Source organism: Coccinella septempunctata, chromosome 4 (genome assembly GCF_907165205.1).
Source record: "Coccinella septempunctata chromosome 4, icCocSept1.1, whole genome shotgun sequence".
NCBI classification, from domain to species: Eukaryota; Metazoa; Arthropoda; class Insecta; order Coleoptera; family Coccinellidae; genus Coccinella; species Coccinella septempunctata.
The window spans coordinates 22,212,192-22,235,842 of NC_058192.1; the positions used below are offsets into that span (position 1 = coordinate 22,212,192).

Here is a 23,651-nt window from a genome sequence, read left to right on the forward strand (position 1 = left end):
AATATATCATCCGTTTTCTTTTAGCTGCTATAGTTCTCGAGATCCCCTCAGTACACAACGAATTTTGCCCACCCTGTACAGGATGTGAATATAGGAAAGAAGAAAATTTCTGTTTTCAGTCTAAGAATCTAGAAATTTTAGAAATAATAAGGGTGTTGAAAAGTTTAACTTAATGTTGGCAGGACAAACAACTGTTATTTTCATGGCTTGAAGTTCTCACTTCTGTCAGCAATGCTTCATACATTATATTTACATATTTTTGCCAATAAATGTGGATTCAAGATTCTAGCATATACACGCAAAAATTTTCACCTGATTCTTCAGACCTTGCAGAAGAGAAATGTTGTTATATAACATTATATGAAAAATATTTATGAGAGATATCAAATCAAACCTACATACGGGTTATTCAATTCACACGAATAGTTTTATGATTTAAATTAAATTATTATAACTACCTACCTCATTCGGATTGATGAAGTTTCAGGAGTTACGAGCGATCATTTCCATCTGATAATCAAAATATTTCTCCCATTTTCCTTGACATTATGCCATCTTTTGAATATTATTTTTATTTTTCTCTGTATAAAACGGTGCATGGTGCATGGCGGAATGAAGATATTGCGATAGTATGAACTTTTGAAGATGTACAGCGTAAGTGAAATGATTATGATTTTGGATCAAAGTATTGATTATATAACTTCATTACAGTTCATTTTCATCTTTCTTACGTTTCTGGGACTCTGTCCGTCCCAGGGCCTTCTTCCTCGCGCTTCAATCCAAGATTTGATCAGTAAAATTGGAAATATCAATTACAGAGACAGATATGATTACGATTCTGGCCAATATCAACCGGACAATAGTGGAAAATATGTGTCCGACAATTTGGGAAGATACGTGGATCGGCAAAGAAATTATGGGGGTGAGTAGGAAACTAAACAGGCCCTAAGCCACACCCTTCATGTAAATTATTTATAATTCTTAGGATTTTGAGGAGTTATGTCGTTATAATATGAAGCTGCAAAGAATTCAGTGTGTATAGAATTTTCGGATTTCCGATTTCGAATGCTGAATGAAAGATATAGGTATGGGGAGTCCGGGAGACTTGCTCAGGTAGGAGACTTGAACCACCTCAAATATTTCAATTCAAATTTCGCGCTACCGGTATCGTAAATACATACGCGTAAACAAGGCACAATTATCGGCGGCTCCATTTAGGCCGCCATCAGAACAGTTCAAGAGTGAGAGGGTTGAACGTGATTTTGTTGTTAGGAAGTAAGAAATGGAATAATTTTTGTTTGTTACACTGTCCGAAAAATTCAACAGCTGCGTGGTGTTATTCGGTTTTATTGCTTTCATTGATTTATATTGTTCCACAAACGATGAGCCTTTTTAATAATAGTTGTAAAAGTTTCAAGAAAACATCTGTTGAATAGACTAAAAGGGTGTGCGGGAGACTTGACCCATGCTGTGGTCGGGAAACAAAATCAGTGATCCAAGATGGTCCGAACTGAGCTCAGATAATAGTCTGCTTCACAAAAAAAAAATGAAATAAAAGAAATAAATTCAAAAAATATACAAAGGTTCAAAAAAGTAAAACATAATATCGTTGGTCATTGGAAATTGTTTTCTTTCAACGTTTTTCCTGATAAACAAACTCATGGCCAAGTCTCTCTCGCCCCCTCTCCTATGGGTTAGGGAGCCAATTTTTGTTCTTAAAAAAAGAATTGATGTACTCAAAATGTTCATCTCACCATCACTCTACTATTATCTATCGTTACCTATTTGGGCATGATATATAAAAAATTAATTGTTACCATTTACAAATAGAAATTAAGTGGTTTCAGAGTGAAAAGGGGTTCAACTTTCCTGGACTCCCCATACACACAACCAAACCTATATGGAATCACCAGGTAATTTCGATAAATAAAATTTATTAATTGCAAAAATATGTATTGAGGAGTAAAGTGCAGTTTTACAAACCAAGTCATAAATAAAATGAAAATTATTACAATATTAGAACAAGAAATATTACTATTTAAAAATTTTTAATATAATCTATGCAGTTTTCCTCTATTTTCAATGTTTTTGAACGGTTCTATTTAATTTTCTCTGTTTGCTGTTGTTGTTATTTGGACCGAATTTACTATTTACTTTTATACTTGTTTTCGATAAAACCGTTTAGCATAAATATTTTCTACGTATTTTGTTATTTAATGGAATGCGAATCAAAAAGGACTGCAAATAGCATAAAAATTATTACTCGCAAAAAAATATAAACAGAAAGTAGAGAAAAAAGGGCCAACGTCAGAAAACTGAAATATGTCGGAGATCTGCCTCAATTGTCATGAAAATAAAAATAAGTACATACAAGAAGGTGAAGTATACTCAATAATAATATATCAGCTGTATTACTAATTGTTCTCCTATGGTTATTTTTTGAGTATATTATTATGTCAGTGAGTGTATGCATCACAATGGCTCCACAATTTTTGCCATTCTAAAACTCAAATTCCAACTTCGATTGAACATACAATCCACTTCATTAATATATCTGATTTTCCCACGACAGAAAAATTTGGGACCCTTTCTGGAGCAGACAAAAAAGTACAATTGAAGAGACCGATAGCAAAAGGAGCTCTGAGACCAATAACAACCGGTAGATTAGCAGGAGGCAATGAATTTAGTGCAACCATTATCAAGTTCGAGAAAGACCAATCGGCAGATGGATACCGCTACTCGTAAGTAACATTTTAATTTGGCTTTGTTGGCGTGTTTTCATTTCGTATTGCCAGAACTTTAGGACACCCTGTATATCACAAATCAAGTTTTTTCTAAACCAAACTCATTCTCAGGATCTCAGGGACATATTTTAAAAATTTCAGTGTTCTACTGTTCTAAAGTATCGAATGTCCATTCTGTTCCTATTTAATTGGTGAGCTATTCTCAAAATTTCAGATTTCCAAAATATGAAATGTAATTTTTATGCCTATTTCATTGGCTCCATGTTTTCGGCAATTTTTTGTAGAAAACCATTGATATCTCCGAAAGTATCATCTGGAATAGGAAAGTAGTGAACAAAAATACTCGGATGGAAATAGAGAACCTAATGAATAGGGTTTTTTTTTTCAACGAAGTTTGTAGTATTCTTCCGTATGAGCGGCAACATTGAAAATATTTTAGGCCCGGTTGCTTAGGCCAAGATTTAAGTTGATACTAGATTACTTCATAAAACAACAATTGTCACCCATATAGATGGTTTGGTCTTTTTGCGTGCTGTGATGAGCACTGAGAAAAATTGCTTCGAGCACTAAGCGCGCAATTTTCACAAAAGGCTCGCTGTTACTGAGCACTTTGTGAAACTAATTCAATTTTGCGAGAAGTAAACACTAGCCTTTTTTTCACAACCTGTTGAAAATAAGATTTTTCGAGGTAAAAACTGCATTCAATTGGCAAAACACACCTTCAATATTAAGACGTTATTTATGGAAAAAGAGATCAAAGTAAAGCAAACCAAACTTCTTTAAAACAACATAATTCGAAATATTTTCGGAAAGATAAATTCTCCATTTTTCGCTCCTACAGTTTCAAGCTTTTATATAGAAAAAAAATATGATTTTATGAATGCAAATATGAATTCCATTTCCGTATCAGAATTTTCTGTTCGTGCAAATGCTGCATTTATCTCCATAAAAGTGAAGTATTGAAAATGTAAAGGAATTGTAAAATGAAAATAAACCTTTAGTGATGAAGGAAACTTTTTTTTACAGAAGAAATGTAGGTACATAATTCTAGAACAACATTTAGAAGAATGCTTAGAGCTCTAATGAAACAAACAGAATTTGTACAATTTCATAACAGCAGCAAAGTATTGAACAAGAGTGAAAAATTTGTTCGAATATTTCCAAACATTCTAAGGATATGATTCTCACAAAATTGTGGACAAGTGTTCCTATCGGTGTTCGCAACTATTCTGTTGTGTCGGTATTTTCGGCTATAGATTCATATGCATTTTTCTTCAGAATGTTCAACGCACATAATTGATTCTGACCACTAATTCTGAACCATGGCTTAGGACTTCTACGTGCGCCCAACTGCTGAACTGAGGGCTAGTGACCCATTTTTCGCTTGTAGTTGGAGAGGCTCAAACCCTAAGACACGCTGATAAAAATTCCACAAGTCGATAGAGAGGAGTCCCTCTCACCATAGGAATCATGGGTGTTGTATTTCCTAGGTGTGTCATCATTAACTCTTCAAGGTTACTGCAGATGAACATAATATCTTCAAAGTTTCATCAGTTTTTATCAGTGCTTCTGCACCAGCGGCACAGGGAACAACCAGCCTGTCTCATTTCATTTGAATGTTTATTGAATTGGTGGCCAGTATTTGCTCTAGTCCCCAGAATCAGCTGTTTCCTCTCAAGGGCCATGAGTTTTCTGACCTCAGACCTCAGGCACAGAGGACGGTTTCTCAATGAGAAGCCTCGACTGCCTGAGACCCGTGCTTCATTAAGAAAAAAATTATCTGTCTAGCTATCTATTTAAGAAGTTGTTGACAGATGTATGACAGATGGACGGCATTGGTCTAGGACCAGCGGGGGTGAGCGCTTCTCGTTTACTGGAAGCTCCGCGTGCGCCAGACAAATAACTTTAACAACATTACCGGAGCCCAGCTGTCGCAGAGCCTCCTGCATTCTTCTACTAAGTGTGAGTTAATCCTTTCCTCTGAAAGGGATTTCAGGGTTTCTTGACTGTCACTACAAATGTAGATGTGTTAACCTGAGTATCCTCTGCGGATATTTTCCAGTATGAAGATAAGAACAGCATACATAGTTCAGCCTTCAAATTGAAAGGAGCAATCCTTCCCTAGGGAGATGGAGAGGTTGAAACTAGTTCCCACAATTTTCTCTCCAGTGCCTGTGAGCATTACGAGCCATCGGTGAAGCAAGTATGACCTTCACGAGAAAGAAGCCGGTTTGGTGTAGACCAAAGGTCTCTATCAGGAACAATTACCCTGTAGTGTTTAGCGAAGTAGAAGCTGGTGCTCGCGCGGTCCTCTCTATGGACAAGGGATGCTCTCGCGTGTCCCCTAAATAATCCACTATCACGCTTTTCTTCCTGATCCCAAACTCTAAGAGCTGTTTTTATAGCCACCTCTGCCACTACAAGGTGTAGAGGAAGTAAACCCAGCAGACATTCCGTGGATGCCGTAGGGGTGGATCTCAGAGCGTCTGTAATGCTTAGATAGGCTTTTCCCTGGTGTCTGCACCTTATGATACGGCTACAGTTCTTCCCCATAGAAGTCCACCAAACCAGAAATGCGTAGGTGACGCCCCATCCCTCATCAACTACTTCCAGAGTAGACCAAAAAATTACATTAGGTACCCTTACTCGATTGAATCTCAATGTGTTTGTTCCACAGTAGTTAGATATGTGGTCCAGTGTCACACCGAGATATCGGACTTGCTTGGATAGAGAGTCCAATTCCAAACAATCTAGGAAGCTTATTGTTGCAAGGCACTCACCTCCTAGTAAACAGAACAATCTACGAATTCTGCATCAGATCGAAAATGACACTGATCACCTTACCTCTAATCAGTAGGACAATCCTATAGGACACAGCAACAAACTCAGCCTTTGCCATCTCAACCAGTAGCCCATTCAAGACATGATTACACAGTAGAGATGATAAAACAAAACACCTCTATACGGACCATGGAGGTACCTCCATGATCCCCTTCCCGGTTTGCCTCGGTGGTTCAAGAATTAGTAACGCCCAGAAGTACTAGCAAGAAGTGTAGTGTTCGTCAATACGATTGATAATTTTCTTCGAAGATAGTATAATAAAATATGCGGTCTTTGGAAATGAGAAGTACCATCTTTATATTTAAAAAAAGTCGAAGTTATCCATAATTTTCCAATTTTTATTTGCCAAATTGGCACTCTATCCGATTAAATATTTCCGTTATGAAAGAAGCATAATAATAAAAGATACCTATCCTGTTAGCGAATTAACGAATAAACTCCAGACACCCACCATATCACTTCTAGTTAGTGATGATAATAATAATAAATTAATACTTTTCTTCATAGCTATCAAACACAAAATGGAATCAACGCGGAAGAACAAGGAAAATTAGAAAACGCTGGTTCCAACAATGAAGCAATAAGAGCGACTGGATCCTTCTCTTATACAGGGCCTGACAATGTAATTTACTCTGTAGAGTACCGTGCAGACGAGAATGGATTTCAACCAAAAGGAACCCACTTACCTTGATGTTTCAATTTTATAATATTCACTCAGAAAAACAATATCCATGAAATGAATCGATACCTAATGTAATGAATTATTTTTATCATAAAAAAAAATAAATTCTACCGCAATTTTGTATTTGTTTTTTTTTAGAATTTACAAATATAGCTTGAACAAATTAGTCCAAAAAGGCCGTTCTTCCTAAAAATTGCGAACAAGCTGTTAAGTTACTAAGCTGTGAGAAGAGTTGACTTTGCAACAATTTTCTTTCAGAACTTTTGAGAGTCAAAATATATCGTAATTTCCAGACTCTTACAGTTTTTTGCAATTTTTAATTAAAGACATCAATTCGTTACCCTTGTAACACTGCCTTTCCACTCTCCATACAAAATTACGATATTGTATAGGTTAATGTCATCATTAAGTATATTGTGGGATGATGAAGTAATTCAAGGAAAGACATACATTCAGACACCGAACATCAACCTTCAAAATTTCCTAGCCTACTCAACGACGAATTTTTTTGAACGCAAGTTAGCAAGCAACCTTTTTTAACCATAGAAGTTGGTACTTCATATACAATTCTAGGATTTCATGTGCCTTTCCTTTAACACAGGAAAATCTATATTTTGATGTAGTAGCAGACTGATTTTTTTTTAGTGACTGAACAAAAATTTGCCATTGTTTTTCATAACAACGAAGGATGCTGGCTGCGACTTATCATATAGATTTGAAAACCATAAACCAAAAACGTATCGAAAAGCCCAAGAAATGGACGAATCTATTCAATAATGAGCTATATCCATTATGATGGCAACATTTAAATGACGTCACACACCCTCCTCCACGGAAACCTTGTCATAGATATTGTCATCTTACCTAATCTCCATGAATAGGAAGCAGAAGACTAGAATCAGCCATTTTTTATTCGATATTGGAAATTTTCTCCAGAATATTATTAGCAGAATATCAACACAGTTAACTGTACAAAGTGAAATTCTTTTCTTCTTCTTGTTCTCGAATGAGCCTGTTAGTTTTTTGTCTCAAGTACGAGTTGAAATAGCAATATCGATTATGGACATAAGTTCAAAAGGTCTCGAAATAGGTGTATCTGAGTAGGTAGTGCATAAATAGCATTCGCACGGTATGTGGTTTTATTATGGTGATCTTCATTTCACAAGAAGTTATAACAGAGCCGTATCAAGTGAGGATTCACTTCACACTATGCAGTAAAGAATGACTACTTAGTTCCTAATTTTCTGGCTCCACAAATTTCAATCTCAGGTTTTTATGTCAACTCAATGAATTGTGAAATCAGTAGGTTCACGTCCTGGAGTTGACATGCTGAGTTTGTTTCACGGGAGTAGGACAAGTAATAAAACGACCAAGTGGAACTAAGCCAACGTTTCGTCCATATATTTGGACTTCCTCAAGGCTAAAGAGATAAGTACAAAAATCAGTCAAAGCACTACATTGAGGTTTTCAATGTAGTTTATTGGAAAAAATCTGAACTAATATTCAATGCTGGATGAAAATGGAACTGAATGATTTCGAGGTCATGATTGGTTTATTTTCATATAAAAATATAGTTCTTTGTAAATTCAGAGTTAATAAGCAAAAGAAAGTGACCCTGAGTATTCATCATACTGGTTGCTTCAAAAATTATGATAAATTGAAATTTTAGGTGAATACATGAAGCACCCTGTATCTCGGTTATGGAATTGTTTAGACTTATCATATATGGGTTTTTTGGACTCTCCTAGGGTAGCTCTAGCTCAGGTTACTGTATGTTCATTTACCAATGAAACACTCTGTATATATTATTATTCATGGTCAATTTTTTAAACCGAATAATTGATAGAGAATTCCATTTTTAAAAACGAGTAACTAGAGTCTTACTAGATTAGGATCTAGGAACATATTTTCGTTATAAATGGATGAAGAGTTGCTCGATCATACCACAGAAAAAAGGGAAAAATATTGACTACCTTATATTTGTGGTAATTTGCAATGAGCAGTCCCAAATTTATTCTCTGTGGAAATAATACAGGATCCCCATAAAAAAGTTGGCTTTGAGCTTTGACTTATTCTAACACTCCTTCCTGACAGATTTGCACAAAATATCATAGAATTTCAAAATTGGCGCCGACCACAATATTTCAAACATTTATAAAGATTTTGCACCTACTCACCATGAACAGGGTGGGCAAAATTGGTGATACCTGAACTACAACTTTTTAAACCAACGAGATAGAGAAAAATTAATAGCACATCGCGGTCGTCTTTTTTCTAGAACTAATAATGCAATCAACTGCATTCCTCTGTCTTCTTTTGTTTTCGAGTTATAGGCCACAATTAAAATTTGGGCGATTTCAACTTTGCTCATTATCACCGTTTCTGTTTGTGCTAGGATGTTGAAATGAAAATATTATACATACTACTATGATTTTTTCCAACAGGGTTATTTGCTGAGCTAGAACATAAAGCTGTGTTTGTTCTTATGAGAACAGTGGTTTAAAATAACTTGGAAAGAATAGCGAATAAACCTGTTGAAAAAATCATAGTACACCACTGGATTGCTGTCAAAAAAGTGTCCGCAGAATGTTCTCATTTCAACAACCTAACAAAAATGGCAACGGAGATAATGACCAAAATAGAAATCGTCCATTTTCAATTTTGGCCTATAACTCGAAAACAAAAAAAGATAGGAATGCACTTGATGGCATTATTATTTTCTCGAAAAAAGACACTAGTAATGTGCATTCATTTTCCTCTATCTCGTTGGGTTAAAACGTTGTAGCTCAGGTTTCACTTTTACAGAGGTTTCCAAGTCGACTTCTGAAACTTTATATTTTTCAGCTTGAATCGATATGATTCAATAGCTTCAATTACAGATGCTTACATTAGTATTTTATATCATCAAATCATATTCGCATCGAGGCAGACTCTCTTATTTTTTGGCACTTTTTTTATTTTCATTTTATATTCAGGTTATTGAAGCTGGACCTGTATTCTGTTTTGTTGATTGAACTTCTGTATTTTTGTGAGATGATTTTCAAAATTGAGTATTCAAAAAAAGGTAAATTCTTTACTTTGTCTCCGCTCAAATGTTGCGAAGAACTTGATCTATATCACGCTTTAGCCTGATCTCGTAAATTTTCGATGTGAAAAAACGCGAATGACGAAATCCATTGAAAACGAAATTCAGTTGCGAATACTTCCAAAGTAGAAGCTGAAATACAATTGTTATCTCGACCAGCAAGTTCATCTTCGATCTGAATTCAGAATGGAACAATTCAACATAAACAACCTTCGAATTATTGGCAACATCCTTCATAAATATCACTTATGATCTTTTACAAACTACAACAACCAGAGATGCATATCTAAAACACTCCTTTCAGAAACACCTATTTGACAACTTGCATCCCTAAAACACTGCAATTTTGTCTTGAATATCATATAAAAGATGAAGGAATGTGTAGTACACTTGTCAGTTGTTATTGAACCTTAGTTCTAATAAGATCAAAATGAGAGTGCTGGTAAGTACCTTCGTTTGCATGATGCTGATGGTATACCGGCTTTCTAGCGTTGTAATCCCCGTAATAATATATTCATATTAAGTCATTAACAGCGTTCCACTCATTTATTTTCCAAACATTGAATGCAATTACTTTATTGGGTGCAATTCTATTAATCGAACTCAGTATTTTTTTTGTTATTTACGAAAATAATGAGAAACAAATGTATTTTCCGACTATTTCTATCGATTTTCGGATAAGAGAGAGAATTTATGAATTAAAAATGTTTTAGGGGACATATTGTTTTTCCTTATGACTATTTCGAATGATAGACATTTTATGTGGTTTATTATTTACCTGTTTGATGTAGTTTTATTTCAGGGTATCGAACTAACGAAAAAAATTTCTCGGAGAAGTTTCATTCTTAATGAATAAACTTTTCGTACACATGTTCAAATTCATAATTTGAGCGGTCACCCACACACGTACTGAACTAGCCAATCGCTACTTTTGCTACAAATTATTTTTGGGGATTGGTCGTGATTTTTAAGTGAATATGTATACCTAGTCTTCACCATTATCTACTAGGATATTTCCGAATGTCCTCCGAATGTCCTCTTTCGAATAAATTAAAAGATTATTTTGAGACCAGCCTCTCAGTGGCAGCAGAGATCAAGTCACTCATGTTTACATTGGGCTTCATCGGAATTCAAAAGTGGTCGTAAAATTTGATCTTCTCTTGCGAAGGGTGAACTGCATATCATTCTGTTCGAGATAGATATCACTTCTACGCACAATTTTTAGGTTGCTGATGATTCGATATGCTAAAGCCACCGGAGATATCAATAATTCTTGAATGGGGTATGAGTAGCTAGTGAACTAGTGCGTTCCTGATATGAGTGAATATCTTGTGACTATGAATGAAAAGTCAAAAAATCAAATCGAGATTTCAGAATACCTTCATTTTCGAAGAGAACCTCTGCTTGATAATGTATGAATAACATGAAGAGCGATATTTTTCAGTAATTTAAATTAATGATTGAAATTTTGTACTAAAGATTAATATAGAACTGACCTAGCAGAGTTCACTTAGATGATGTCTGTACGAAAACGTAATATGATAAAATAGTAATTTTTCTATCTGATGTGCCCCACCATCTTATACTCTCATGAGCCGTCCCTGGTTACATTTCGAATATTAACCTTTTTTGTGGGTATTGCAATAATTTTTTCCAAGAATGGCTGCAAATAATTTTAGTAGTAGAAGCCCATTTCACTGCGGAACCCAGGATTCTGCGTTATTGTTCGATGACTTTCATCTTTCTATCTTAACATCTATAACTTAACATGTATATGTGGTAGCAACGTTTCTAACTGAATAGTGCCAACATATCTTCATGTTACTGAATGAACCTACTTATACGCCTGTTTTTAAGAAAAAACCCCTTAAAATATACCGGGTGGCTCACCCCAGACGCGGCGCTCATTTTGAGGGAGTAAATAAAGATATTTTGAAAATTTTTTTCTTGTGGTGAGGGTAGGGTGTTCAAAAGCACAATTTAAAATTATTGTCATATCTACAGGGTGTTCGAAAACAAAGATATAGACCAAAGTTACACTTCTTTAATATAAGGTATTTGACCTCAAAAATGAAATGGCAAGCTCAAATTATGATGAGTTTCTTCAGACCACTTTATATCTTAGAAGCACCATTTACGAGATAATGGAGAAAAATTGAAAATATGGAGTTCAAATTGCAATTAATGAAGAAACTAGTTACAGACAAAATTTTTTCGAGTAGACAAGTTGGCTACTCCTACATATAAAAGGAAATTTCAACTGTGGAATATACAAATTGATCATAATTAATTTTCAAACATCAACTACAAATAATCATCGAAAACTTTCTTATTCCAAATGGCACACCCGGTATTTCTTTATCTCGTTGAACGTAAAAATTCATTTCGAAACTATCTTCATAAAATTTTCCTACATCTAAACCTGATAGTTTTTTAGCAATTTTCGATTTTCAATTCATAACTAATAAAAAATTTTCGCCATTACCTCGTGAATGGTCCTTCTTAAGTATAAAGTGATCTGAAGAAAATCATGATAATTTGAGCTTGCCATTTCATTTTTGAGGTCAAATACAGGGTGTTACATTTAAAAAAGTGTAACTTTGGTCTATATCTTTGTTTTCGAATACCCTGTATATATGAAAATTGTGCCTTCAACATCCTACACACATTACAAAAAATATTTTCAAAATATCTTTATTTCCTCCCTCAAAATGAGCGCCGCGTCTGGGGTAGTCCTCCCGGTATATATTCTTTTGAAAAAAGCATAAAAATCAAACAATAATTTTATAACATGTGTATGAGATACAGTTTTAGCAGAGGTTCGCGAAACGGGGTATCATACATTTTTCCGTATGTTACAAGAGCCTAGGAAAAAATCCCAGTAAAAAACCCTTTCTCCCCGTGAGTGTAGTGGATTGTAAGAGATGAAAACTGTTTACAAAATAAAATGAAATATTTCATATTGAAGGGCATCTCGCACTACAAAATTGATCAATTCTTCGAAGAAAAAAGTAATCTAGAAGTCTTTTCCAAGTGACTAGAAAATTTTATCTGAAAAAAAAAAGAGAAACAGAAAAATGTGAGATAATGAAATTATGTCCCATATGTCAGATTGTCCTAAATTTAACAATCCAATTCATAAGAGATTCGGAAACTGCTTGTATAACCCAAAAACCATTTTTTTTTAAATTCAACAGAAATCGAAATATGTATTAGCAAGTTACGTTACTTCATGTATACATATTCATATTCATGATCCTTACTGGTTCCGAAAGCAAATTAGGATAGCCTGTGAAAGATACTATCATAATCATAATGATGCTTCATTTCGTCTAATGAATAAGTTAGACATGTTTATGCGTTTTTCTTGAAAAAATTAGATTTTTTAATGATGCAACTACTTTTCTGCTGTAATATCATACCATTCCCAGCTACTTCCACCCAAGTGAAGTGAAGATATGGATGTCTACTACACGCACCATTTTTCTAGGAAAATTTTGAAATATTTCACATTTTCTCTCGCTTCTCTACTTGACTTCCATTTCTCTGAAGTTTTCTTCAGCCCCTGAAAGATCTTTGAAGGTTCTCAGCGGAAGCAGTTATTCTCATCATGTAACATAAGAAAACTCTTTCATTAGAAAATATTTAAGGGGTACGTGAAATTTTTTTATTTATATCCAATGCTGCTTCGTATAAATTTCATAGGTGCATTGAATTGTTGATGTGAAATAACCATTGCTGTGGAAAAATTTAATAGTTATAGTTTTGTATTTTACTCTCTACCGTTTCGGAAAATATTTGACACGCGTCTTCAAGAATTAACAAGTTTTTAACCGATTAATCGATATCCGAAAAAACTGTAAAACATATAACAACTTGGATTGGAAAATATCATACATTGTTGACAATTCGAATACTTCGAACGTATTGCTTATTACTGCATGCAGAAAAAACTCGAATTGAGCTTTTCGTTTCGATGTTAACAATGAATAATTGAGGAAAAAAAGGAGCTTTTTCTGCTCCACTAATAAAAAGTACTGAATATAATAGGACATACATGTAAAGAAATTCTAATCCAAAAGCAAACATTGTGAAATTCCTAAATTTTTTTTGAAATAATGTCCTTATCATTCGACTTCTTCAGATCCTCTACAAGATGACTGTGGTTAAATAATGAGGATAATCTTCGAATAACGAGAGAAGCGTAATAGTGAAAAAATAACTCCGAATAAATCAGCTAATCTTCCTTCATTTTATGAGTTTGTTTTCAGTAGATCGGAATTTTATTTTCTACAGTATTTAATTGAATAATTTAATTATTTTCAATATCTTGCTGAGGATATGTAGGTGCTCAGATCAAAGAAAGGATACCAGCTCAACAGGTAAAAGCACTAGTTTTTCAGCAACCAATTTAATCAATTCCTATAAATCCACAATTCTACCTGAGTATTCGATATTCGATATTTAGAATACTCTCCAGGGAATTTCAATAATGCATTAAATGTGAATATTTTGAGTTCTTATAATTTTGTGGCTTGTTGATGTCATCATAAAGAAGTGAATCATAAATTATTCAGTATTTATGTTAAGATTTCTCTCATGAAGCTTGGCAAAATCCTTAAATTCCTCAAGTTCTAATTGCAATAAAATGCGCATTAATCGTCAAGAATTATTGCACTAAGAACCTCGTAATTTTGATTTTTTCGGATATCGAAATTTCGACCTTCATGTATACAGTGTCTCAACGGAATCCTGGAAATGCATAAATTTGACACTTGGGAATAAGTCATAAACCATGGTCAGCATCTACTGTTCTCCCTGCAATCGGAAATATTATTTCGACAGATATAATCATTTTACATACTACTCGAAAACTGATCGAACTAAAGATATAAAAAAATGCGAAACAAAGGAAAAATTATGACCAAACATTTTTTTCTCACTTTGGAATCAAATATTGAGTTGCTCTGGCGCATTTTTGATGATAACCCACAATTAAACTAGAAGCTGAATCACCTGATGTTCATTAACAACGTTTTTAACCATAGACTAAAATTATTAATATTAATAATATAATTAATATAGTATTATTAGTCTATGTTTCTAACATTCATTATATCATTAGTTCATAAGTTTTTTATATTGAACTTGAAAATTGAGGGAAATCTACACCTTTCCCAACGCAGTGGATCTCATCATGAGTTTTTTACAATGTAGCCATAAATAATCGACGATGCCAAATAAAATCCAAATTGACCTGGTACCAAGAATTAATATTTTTTATTGAAGAGTACAGAAATTCATAGAAGCTTTTATTTTCAATTACTATTATATTCTATTTATTTATACGATCTCATTCCATACATATCATTTATTTTTCTCATTAAAGTTTAGCTAGCTATCCCTAAATTCTGCATTTATTCTAGCATTTCAAATGTAATGTTTACCATAAATAATCTAATAAATATGTGTCTCTCTCGTTCAATTCAGGGTATTGTTTGAAATAAAATTCATCATTCGATGAAGATGAAATACATCGATATAAAGTTGATCGTGTCATCCTGCTTGGTCAAAATTAGGTAATTAGTAATATGGCTTTTTCAGCCTCTGTGAGAAATTTTTATATCCCAGAGATATTGAACCTCTCAATTAATTGCATATGTCTTAGCATAGTGATTATTGAAACTTTTATATTATTTATTATAATGAATATTTTTCTTCAGATCTTGTTCCTGGTTGCCCTCTATATGGCAGAATCCGCTCTTATCGAGAACGACGACGATGGCTCTTATAGGGAGGACAATTCAGGACAATATATTCCAGATGACTCAGGGAGATATATACCAGATTATAGCGGGCTCTACAAAGACGATGGTACAGGAAGATATTCTGGCGATAAATTTGGTGAGTCTATGGAAGAGTGTCTTTTACAGTAAAATACTCTAGTTTAGGCATTAGTAATGAATGAAATAAGATACGAAATTAAATTCTGTGAAATTTACCACAGGATATTTTCTAACGAATATTATTATTTAAGAGGACCACGGAATATATGAATGACTTGGAAACAAAAAATTATTTTGCTTAGTTTCCTTGATCACTGTGACATTTATAAATCACTGGTGATTGATTACCCAATATTCACTGATCGACTATTAAACATTCCATAATCACTTATGATTTATTCACTAGTCGATACAATTTTATGGTCAGAACCACAGACATGGGCCCTTAATGTAAAAATATAGGTCAGATGTTATCGTAGCGTATCGAAATGAATACAGAATTATTGAAAATAAAGTGAATAATCTTTTCACAATTGTGGATAAAGTATAGTCATTCGGGGTAACTGAGCGCAGTGGTTAAGTGTGCGCAGTGCGTATATCTCGACTATGCAATGTATGAAAGAGGGGTTCATTTGGGTGAAGCAAGGGCGCAGAATCCCCAAATTAGTTTTTCATAGGAGTGCGTCGTGCGACGTTTCGTTAAATTTTTATTTGCAATCAATCAAATTCACTAGCTTTCTTGTTAATTTTTAGCATCTCTGCAAATTCTGCCAGGTCCAAGTTCCGAGTCCGACAGTGTTAAACAATATTTTATTCGATCATGGGCATATTAATCTAAATATATAATAAAAAATTTTAGGTTCTCTTAGCTGCTCAACTCTATAAGAACGTCAATTCAAATTTTGGCTTACTGGGGAAAGTGTGCGCGGGTAAGTGTGCGCATAGATTCATTATATGGACATTAGTTCAGTGAGGAATAAATTATGACATTGTTGATTTTCTTGGTTAAGACTCGATCAATATTGTCCTATTTGTTCGGAAAAATATGAAGATCCACCAACAGGGGAATGTATCCAGTGTTGTGTTCACCAGGAATTATGGCACGAACAATAATGCAGTGCTTATAAAAAGGCGCTTCTGTATTGACAATAAACAGCATTTCTCTAATATTGTAAAATTTTGATGACATTATTTTGTAATTTGTTTTGATTGTGTGGTTCACTAAGCACTGCGTTCACTTACCCCGTGAGGGTGTGCACACTTACCCGCAATACGGGGCATGTGATCGCACTCCGACTTTCACCATTAAATTTCATTTTGCGGAAAGAAAACGTTTTTGTTTGTTGGTTTTTCGATGTTTTTTTATAGATTAGAAAATTCTCTATCTTATGAATATGTTTTAATTTTCCTAGCTTCAACATTTGAAACAGGGTATAGCTTGAAAGGCAAAAGTGCGCACAGCTGCCCTAGTCTCTAGTATTCTACTCGCATATCAGTTAGTCGCGTCATACGCTTGAATAATAGAGCCATCATAATGCACTATATCATATTCATATTGCGCAGGATTTGTTATCAATTCCGTAAATTTTTTTTCCGAATAATAATCAGATGATATATATACTACCTAACTATATAATAGATATATTCGTGAAACTTGGTGAGTGTAAGTATGTTTAAGAGATTGTTTCACCTCTTTTGAAGAAAAGAAAGTTTGATTTTCATTAGGAGGTCACAAAATAATGAATATTGGCAATTAATAAATGTAGAAGAAGGGTTTTTCATTTCGCAATGAAAATGTCCCTTGACTCATTTCCGTATATTGAACTTTCTTCAAACGAAAAAAATATTGCACATTGTATGCGTTGAAACTTGAATATATGTACTGAGAATCAATATATTTAAAGCTACTAAACTAAAAGATGAAGGTCAAAATTTCCTGCCATTATATTTCTTCCTACTGATTTCTCCTAGATTCTTTAAAGTGTCATCATATTAATGATATGTTTCCCACTTTCAATTATCATATTACCGTCAACGAGCACCTTCGTCTATTTCAGTAGATATCAGATAATAATCAATTGTTCGAAGTGAAGATATAATAGTTATTCTTTCACACCTTGCTTGCTTTTTCAGACTTATAAATTCAAATATCAAGTGTATTAAATCACCTGAAGTCAAAGTCATCACGAAACAATGATCGGTATTCAATGGGATGACATTTGCGAGATAATCCGAAGCTACAGTTTTATTTTCAGATTGCTATAAGGAGATCATTCTGATTCCCCTTGACAATAAAATGCAAAATTATGGATTATTGAAATCATGAATTCCAAATGAATGACAGTCAACCTTTTAGCAACTTAGCCCACATAGAGTTTCGGTTTCTTTCGAATAATATTCAGAGGGAAATTTTGTTTTTCCAGGAATATCTCATTAGATCTTACATAATTGAAGTGCAATTCAATATTTTTGGGAAAAATTGGGTGGTCAATACTGGATTCAGGTTGGTATAACAAGATATAAGTTTTTTTTCTTTAATGAACGGGCAAATAATCTACTGATAAACTGATATTGGTTTTGGTGAGAGCCAGGATAGTACAGAATAACACACAATCTCGGTAGGTGGCGTTGAAATCGGGCTATCAATTTTTTCGCAAACGACAGGCAGCATTTTTATAAAATTCTGTTTTTCAACTCAGGGTAATTCCTGGCATGATTATTTTCTTTGTTGATTCAGGTAGGGCCTAAGTGGTTCAAACTTACCACTAGGTCCAGTAGGGGGCGTTACAGTCGAGTGATAGGATTGTTTCTCAAGCAGCCTGTACGATCTTGTGAGTTTGTGATATTGGGTGGCGCTCCTTATGGTTTAGATCGATTTTTATTCTGAAATATTCGTGGGCTAGCCGATTTAACCGAAAATTTTTGATCGTGTGTACGGTCAGATCCCTGAGACATCGTTTCATTACATATCCGAACATGTTTTCCAAAATGTCCATTGATGTTCAATAGTGCCGATGATTTCAAATTCTGAAAAATCAATTGTACGCAACGGCAAACGGAAAAACTTTTTGGTCAAGCGTTTTGATAGTTTGCGTTTGAAAACATTAATATCAAAGTTTTACACGAAATTCGAAGTTATTGCGTTATCATGAGGTTGCGGTTTTGACAGAGGTCAAGAGCTATTTCGCTTTCAAGCAATTGATTGAAGTTGAAGAATTGCCTTTGGAATTTCTCCACAGACCGCTGATGCAGTTCAGTGCTAGTCTGGGTAAACTAGCGACAATAACATCCAGGTTTAAATTTTGAAATAAACCTATGCGCCAATCTCCTGCTCGACAGGTCCTAGACGAGAAGCGTCTAGCACAGTCTGGCACAGTTACACGAATGCAGATCTTCACTCTCCAAATTGGGAAGTCACAAAAGACTGGGTACCTGGACACTCAGACTTCAGAGATAAACGACTTGTCGGATGCTCTGGCCAAAGAAGGTTTAAAGCATTTAATTGGCCAGGAGCTATCGGAATTTCTGAATCCGAAGGACCGAAATAACAGCTGGATGAAGCAGAGGGTCCTAGAGTATTGGTGCAGGTCCCGGTCTGCGCCACTTGCACAGGGCACTCTCTGTGCCTCCCAGTATACACAAACTTGGATTTACTAGAGCTAATCTGAGCCTGCCCGGTGGTTGACAGGACAAGGTCAGACTTCGAATTTTTGGCTCGATCAAGCTAGATCTAGAGGAACATGAATGATTCTTCATGTCACATCACTTTCCTTAGGAAGATGGGGCTTGTTTGTCTACATTTATAGATTGCATAATAATAATAAGTTTTCCGTGATACGGCCAGTCGCCACCTAATGAATCACACTGTTGTAGAGTGTAGTGAATACTTATTAGAAAAGTACTGACATCTAGATAAACTGATGACACTCTGATTCCTAGGAACCGCATAAAAATGAAAAATTCTAAGAATTTCATGATACGTGAACTGCTTTTCTCTCCTATCATTGTGTTGATATCACAATAATTCGAACAGTCTTTTCTGATGAACAGCTATGTAAATCACAAAAATAATGAATTGCATACAATTATTCCAAGTTCTTCATTCCCAATTGCCAAAGAACTAAGTGAATTCAGTCATTTCCATAAATTCTTTTTTTTCTCATCGAGCAATACTTATATTATAATTTTTGTTTAGCGAATTACGGTAAGGATGGAAGGTATTCTTCTGCCAATGACTTGCTCAACGGACGAGAAGTGAGGATTCAGAGGGCCAACAAGAATCTTCCAAAGAAAAATATACCTATCTATAATCCAATAAGATTAACATTTGTGACTAAGCCAGTGAACAATCCTGTGCAATACAACGACAGGTTTGGGACATCACCGGATGGACGGTGGAGAATCATCAAGCAGACAGGTGACGTCAGTGAAGATGGATATAATTGGGAGTAAGTATTCGATATAGCTAATAAATAAATGTAATGAATTAAAAGGATTCAAAATTGAGAAATTGGTCATGTGATTTATATGACATATGTTTTCGTCACGAATATCCAGATAATTGGAATATAGGACATATAGGCGAATATGTGACAAGACAAATATTTTACAACAAAGGTTCAACTCTATATGGATTTATACAAAGAGTGTAAAAATTACTTTTTATCTTCAGAAAGAAATCACTTTTTTGTAGAAAAATGCTGGAATAGATCAAGTTTTTTTCAAATTAGGCAACTTTTTATGTATGATTGAGGATTTTATTATGCAACCTATACGAGAGGTAGAGGTGAGATGAGTATTTTGTAGCAAACCTAACTTTATGTTCCTGAGGATGATTTGGTCATTTTCTACTGAATAGATAGAATCATATATTATACCCCATTCAATTTATAAAAGCACTCGGTTGGCCGTGGAAATTTGACACATTTCACACTGTATAGTACGAAAATGAGGGGTTATGACGCTTGTCAGAACATTTTTGGCTTTTAAATCAGCGCTATGTTGTCCGTTCTACGTAAAAGTCTCAGTAATGTCAAATTACTTCGGAATATAAAGTCAAACATAAAATGTGATGAACATAATTGACGTTTATACAAACTGATTGAGGGGAATCCACATCTAGTTATCCTAGTTATTCGAATGGAAAGGGCAAGATATCATTTTTTAAATATATTTACTTTTGCTATGAAAGAAAATTAAATTATGGAAACATAATATGCTTGCTTGGCTTGCATAGAGTTTTGATGTTGGTTATCTTCTTTCGCTAAAGGTTGAAGAATTCACATCAGCTCTTGAATCAAAAAAATCAACCCAAAGACGAAATGCATCTGATGCCGTGATAGGGAATGGGTTTCTCTCTAGGGAATTAACGGATAATTAGAAGAATGTTAAATTCGTCAACAAAAACAATCTCGCATTTATTTAGGCACTTACTCATCAAAGACATAATGGACGTTGACTTTTCAGTTTATGACTTCACGAATTTATCCATGGAAAATGCAGCCGCAAGAACATTAGATTTGAAGAAGATGAGTTCTTTATTTGAGAATCAGAGAGCAAGAAGGGTAAATTTAGCCATTTGAAATGTTCGGAATATGTAGTCTGATTTTTTCACAATTTTTCACCTTATTATGATTATTATAATAGGTAGGTATATGTGGGGGAATCATTGAACTCTAAAAGAACTGGAACGGCATCTCGATGCAGGCAAACTGAGAAAGACTGAAAGGGAAGATGTAGAGCAATCTATCTATCTTTGCGCTCTGTCAATTGGTTTATAACAATGTAAACAAAAATAACCCGGGGCGTTCAAGTGAGACGACTGCTGCGTCCGACGTCTGATGCGGTCATTCGATTGGTTGTTGAACTATTAGAAAGAGATGGGTTGCTCTACATCTTCCGTCTCAGTTGGACACACTTTTCGTCGTATTTCGGTACCTAAGAGGCCCTTTCAATTCTTTTAGAGTTCAATGGGTGGAATTGAAAATTTGGACTCTTTAGTTCTTGACCCCTCATCATGATTTTCATAATCACTCTAAAATATTCGACGGGAAACTATTTATCCAGAATACGGAGATTCCAGCAGTCACACTTACAGATTTATGATGAGAAATTCATATCATTTGGATTTTTATGTTACGCTTTGAGGTCAAATTTTAAAGTTCTATAGGTATATAGTATTCACAGGATCAAGCAATATCTCGTATCAGCAATAAAATTAATGGGATAATCTTTTTAATCAATTCAATTTTGCTGTTATGAATTATAATAGACTTTTATGTTCATATGAAGGAGTCTTCAAATGTAAGCGATCTATATTTTTCCTCATGGACATCATATAATCTTTTACTATTCCTGAGTGAATTTTATTCGGAACATTCTTTCTTATGAATATTTATACATATTTAAATTGATAGCTTATGCAAGGTGATTCTAATATAATAGTAGATGTTCAAAATTTGAGAGCCTATAAGCAAGAAAACAATTAACAACATCTCACTGCATTATTTTTTGAATTGCCTTCCAACGAAGAATGGTTTCGAATTATTGCTTCCATAATCTTTGATAATCTGGAAATTGTGAGCTATTTGATAACTACCTCAACTACCTCAGATGAAAAAAAAATCCGTCCAAAGTTATTCAGCTGAGTGTAAAAATATTGTGGTAGGGGGTGAAAATAACCCAATACATTTATTTATTTATTTATTTAATTTTGCACACATTCGACTAGAAAGTTTTTAAAATTCGATGAGATACTCGTTGGATTAGTGAGAAATGCTTGCCAACCTTTTAAATACTCAAAAAAATCTCACAATAAAAACTTGTTTTCCATATTATTTATTTATTTATTTTTATATTTGTGGCTTTCTTGGAATTGTGTCGGCTATCAAATCCAAGGAATGATGAGATTTAGAATATCTTGTACTTATACGAGAAAAATTGTTTTTTTCATGACTACGTTATTAGTGCGGAAAGATATTTTCACGAGTTAGTCAAGGTAGTAGATGAGGAGAAAATATTTTAGATTTCGATTATTTAGATTTATCGCCTTATTTCATGAAGAGCTATGCCAATGAGCGTTAGTGTGACGTAGCGTGTGGCGATAATCAAGAAATCCGAATACTTCCGATCTCTTATTGCACCTCCTTTTTAATAACTTATTCTGAACTTAAAACAGATTAAATGATTTTCACAAAAATGAGTTTTCAGACCACAGCACGTGTTTTGCTATCACAATCTACAGGTGGGTCAGGCGGTGAAGGTAAACTAAGTTATCCTCGAGGTTATCCTTCACCTGAAGATGCTATAGTCATAGCAAAACACGTGTCTTGGTCTGGAAGTATTTTTGTGAAAATTATATAATCTGTTTTAAGTTCAATTATGGATTTTAATCAAGTATTGGCCACATCAATCCATTACATATTTTGACAACACATACTCTTTCTGAAACACTGCAGCTGCTGTTTTCTATAACTTCTTATACTAGATAAAAATCAATCTGTTTTGATTCTCCACGCAGTATTTTTGTGAAATCCAAGAGAAATTAATATAAGAACTCAAAATTAATAGTATCCTGGGCTTTATGATCATCATGATGATTATTCTAAAGAATTTGTTTATGATGATAAGCAGGATTTTGGGAATTATGTATTTCTGCCTACCTTTTGAAATCGTAGTCCATTTCTTAGGAAGTTTTTTTTGTGCTGATAGATCTTCCCTGTATAGATTTAGATTTTTATTGGCTCACCTTACAAACGTTTATTGTATCCCATTTACCTCTTCCAGTCCCACATCAGATATGACATATTTTGTGAGGATGCCTTCAAAATATGCAGATCAACAAAAGTTTAAAAATAATGTAGTCTAGTACTCAATAAGCGTATGAGAAAAGTATGTATGTTCTTAAAAAAATTACAAATTCTTATGTTGATTTATCATTTCTAGGTATGAAACTGAGAATGGTATCTCTGCTGCTGAATCTGGCAAACTAGCCAATAAGGGGACCCAGAACGAAGCCATGCAAGCCAGTGGTTTCTTCACATACACAGGACCTGATAATGTGATTTATACGGTTACTTATAGAGCTGACGAAAATGGTTTTCGACCAGAAGGAGCTCATTTGCCAACTCCTCCACCAATTCCTGAGGCTATTCTCAAATCATTAGAGACTCAAGGTGTCCCGAGAAGGTTGAAATCTTAGAAATAACATTTATGACTTGTTTGTAAATCAAATATTATATAAGTTTTCTATTCTCCATGATTCTCAACCGGAGATATTTGGGATGAATTAATCCATCAATATATTTTTTGAAGAATTTGATTTCGTTTTTTGTTTGTTTTCGAAAATATTCGAGTTGACTGAAATTGGGATTTATGCCCAGCAATATATTTCGAAGATTTTTTTTGAGATATCGTCCTTCATAATCTATATAATTCATAATCTTCAGGAATCTAATGGTATCAATTTCAATATTCGAAATAGTTAAAATTGTTGAAATTTCTGAGGTATTGTT

At 34.2% G+C, this 23,651-nt stretch overlaps 2 protein-coding genes across 2 annotated transcripts; both read left to right on the forward strand.

Moving 5' to 3' along the window:
* Nucleotides 1-514: 514 nt before the first annotated feature.
* Nucleotides 515-6,366, forward strand: LOC123311878 (larval cuticle protein LCP-30-like). The gene is made up of 4 exons (XM_044895989.1): nt 515-654; nt 712-922; nt 2,573-2,741; nt 6,093-6,366. Exons 1-4 carry the CDS (start codon nt 646-648, stop codon nt 6,274-6,276), a joined length of 573 nt encoding a protein of 190 aa, XP_044751924.1. The 5' UTR covers nt 515-645; the 3' UTR covers nt 6,277-6,366.
* Nucleotides 6,367-9,636: 3,270 nt separating this feature from the next.
* On the forward strand, nt 9,637-23,453 carry LOC123311399 (larval cuticle protein LCP-30-like). The gene is made up of 4 exons (XM_044895311.1): nt 9,637-9,794; nt 15,076-15,256; nt 19,334-19,586; nt 23,083-23,453. Exons 1-4 carry the CDS (start codon nt 9,783-9,785, stop codon nt 23,336-23,338), a joined length of 702 nt encoding a protein of 233 aa, XP_044751246.1. The 5' UTR covers nt 9,637-9,782; the 3' UTR covers nt 23,339-23,453.
* The last annotated feature ends 198 nt before the right edge of the window (nt 23,454-23,651 follow it).

Coding starts and splice junctions, on each gene's coding strand:
- LOC123311878 (XM_044895989.1), top strand. Junction 923..2,572: donor TCGGCAAAGAAATTATGGGG/GTGAGTAGGAAA, acceptor TTCCCACGACAG/AAAAATTTGGGACCCTTTCT. Junction 2,742..6,092: donor GCAGATGGATACCGCTACTC/GTAAGTAACATT, acceptor TTTTCTTCATAG/CTATCAAACACAAAATGGAA.
- LOC123311399 (XM_044895311.1), top strand. Junction 15,257..19,333: donor ATATTCTGGCGATAAATTTG/GTGAGTCTATGG, acceptor ATTTTTGTTTAG/CGAATTACGGTAAGGATGGA. Junction 19,587..23,082: donor GAAGATGGATATAATTGGGA/GTAAGTATTCGA, acceptor TATCATTTCTAG/GTATGAAACTGAGAATGGTA.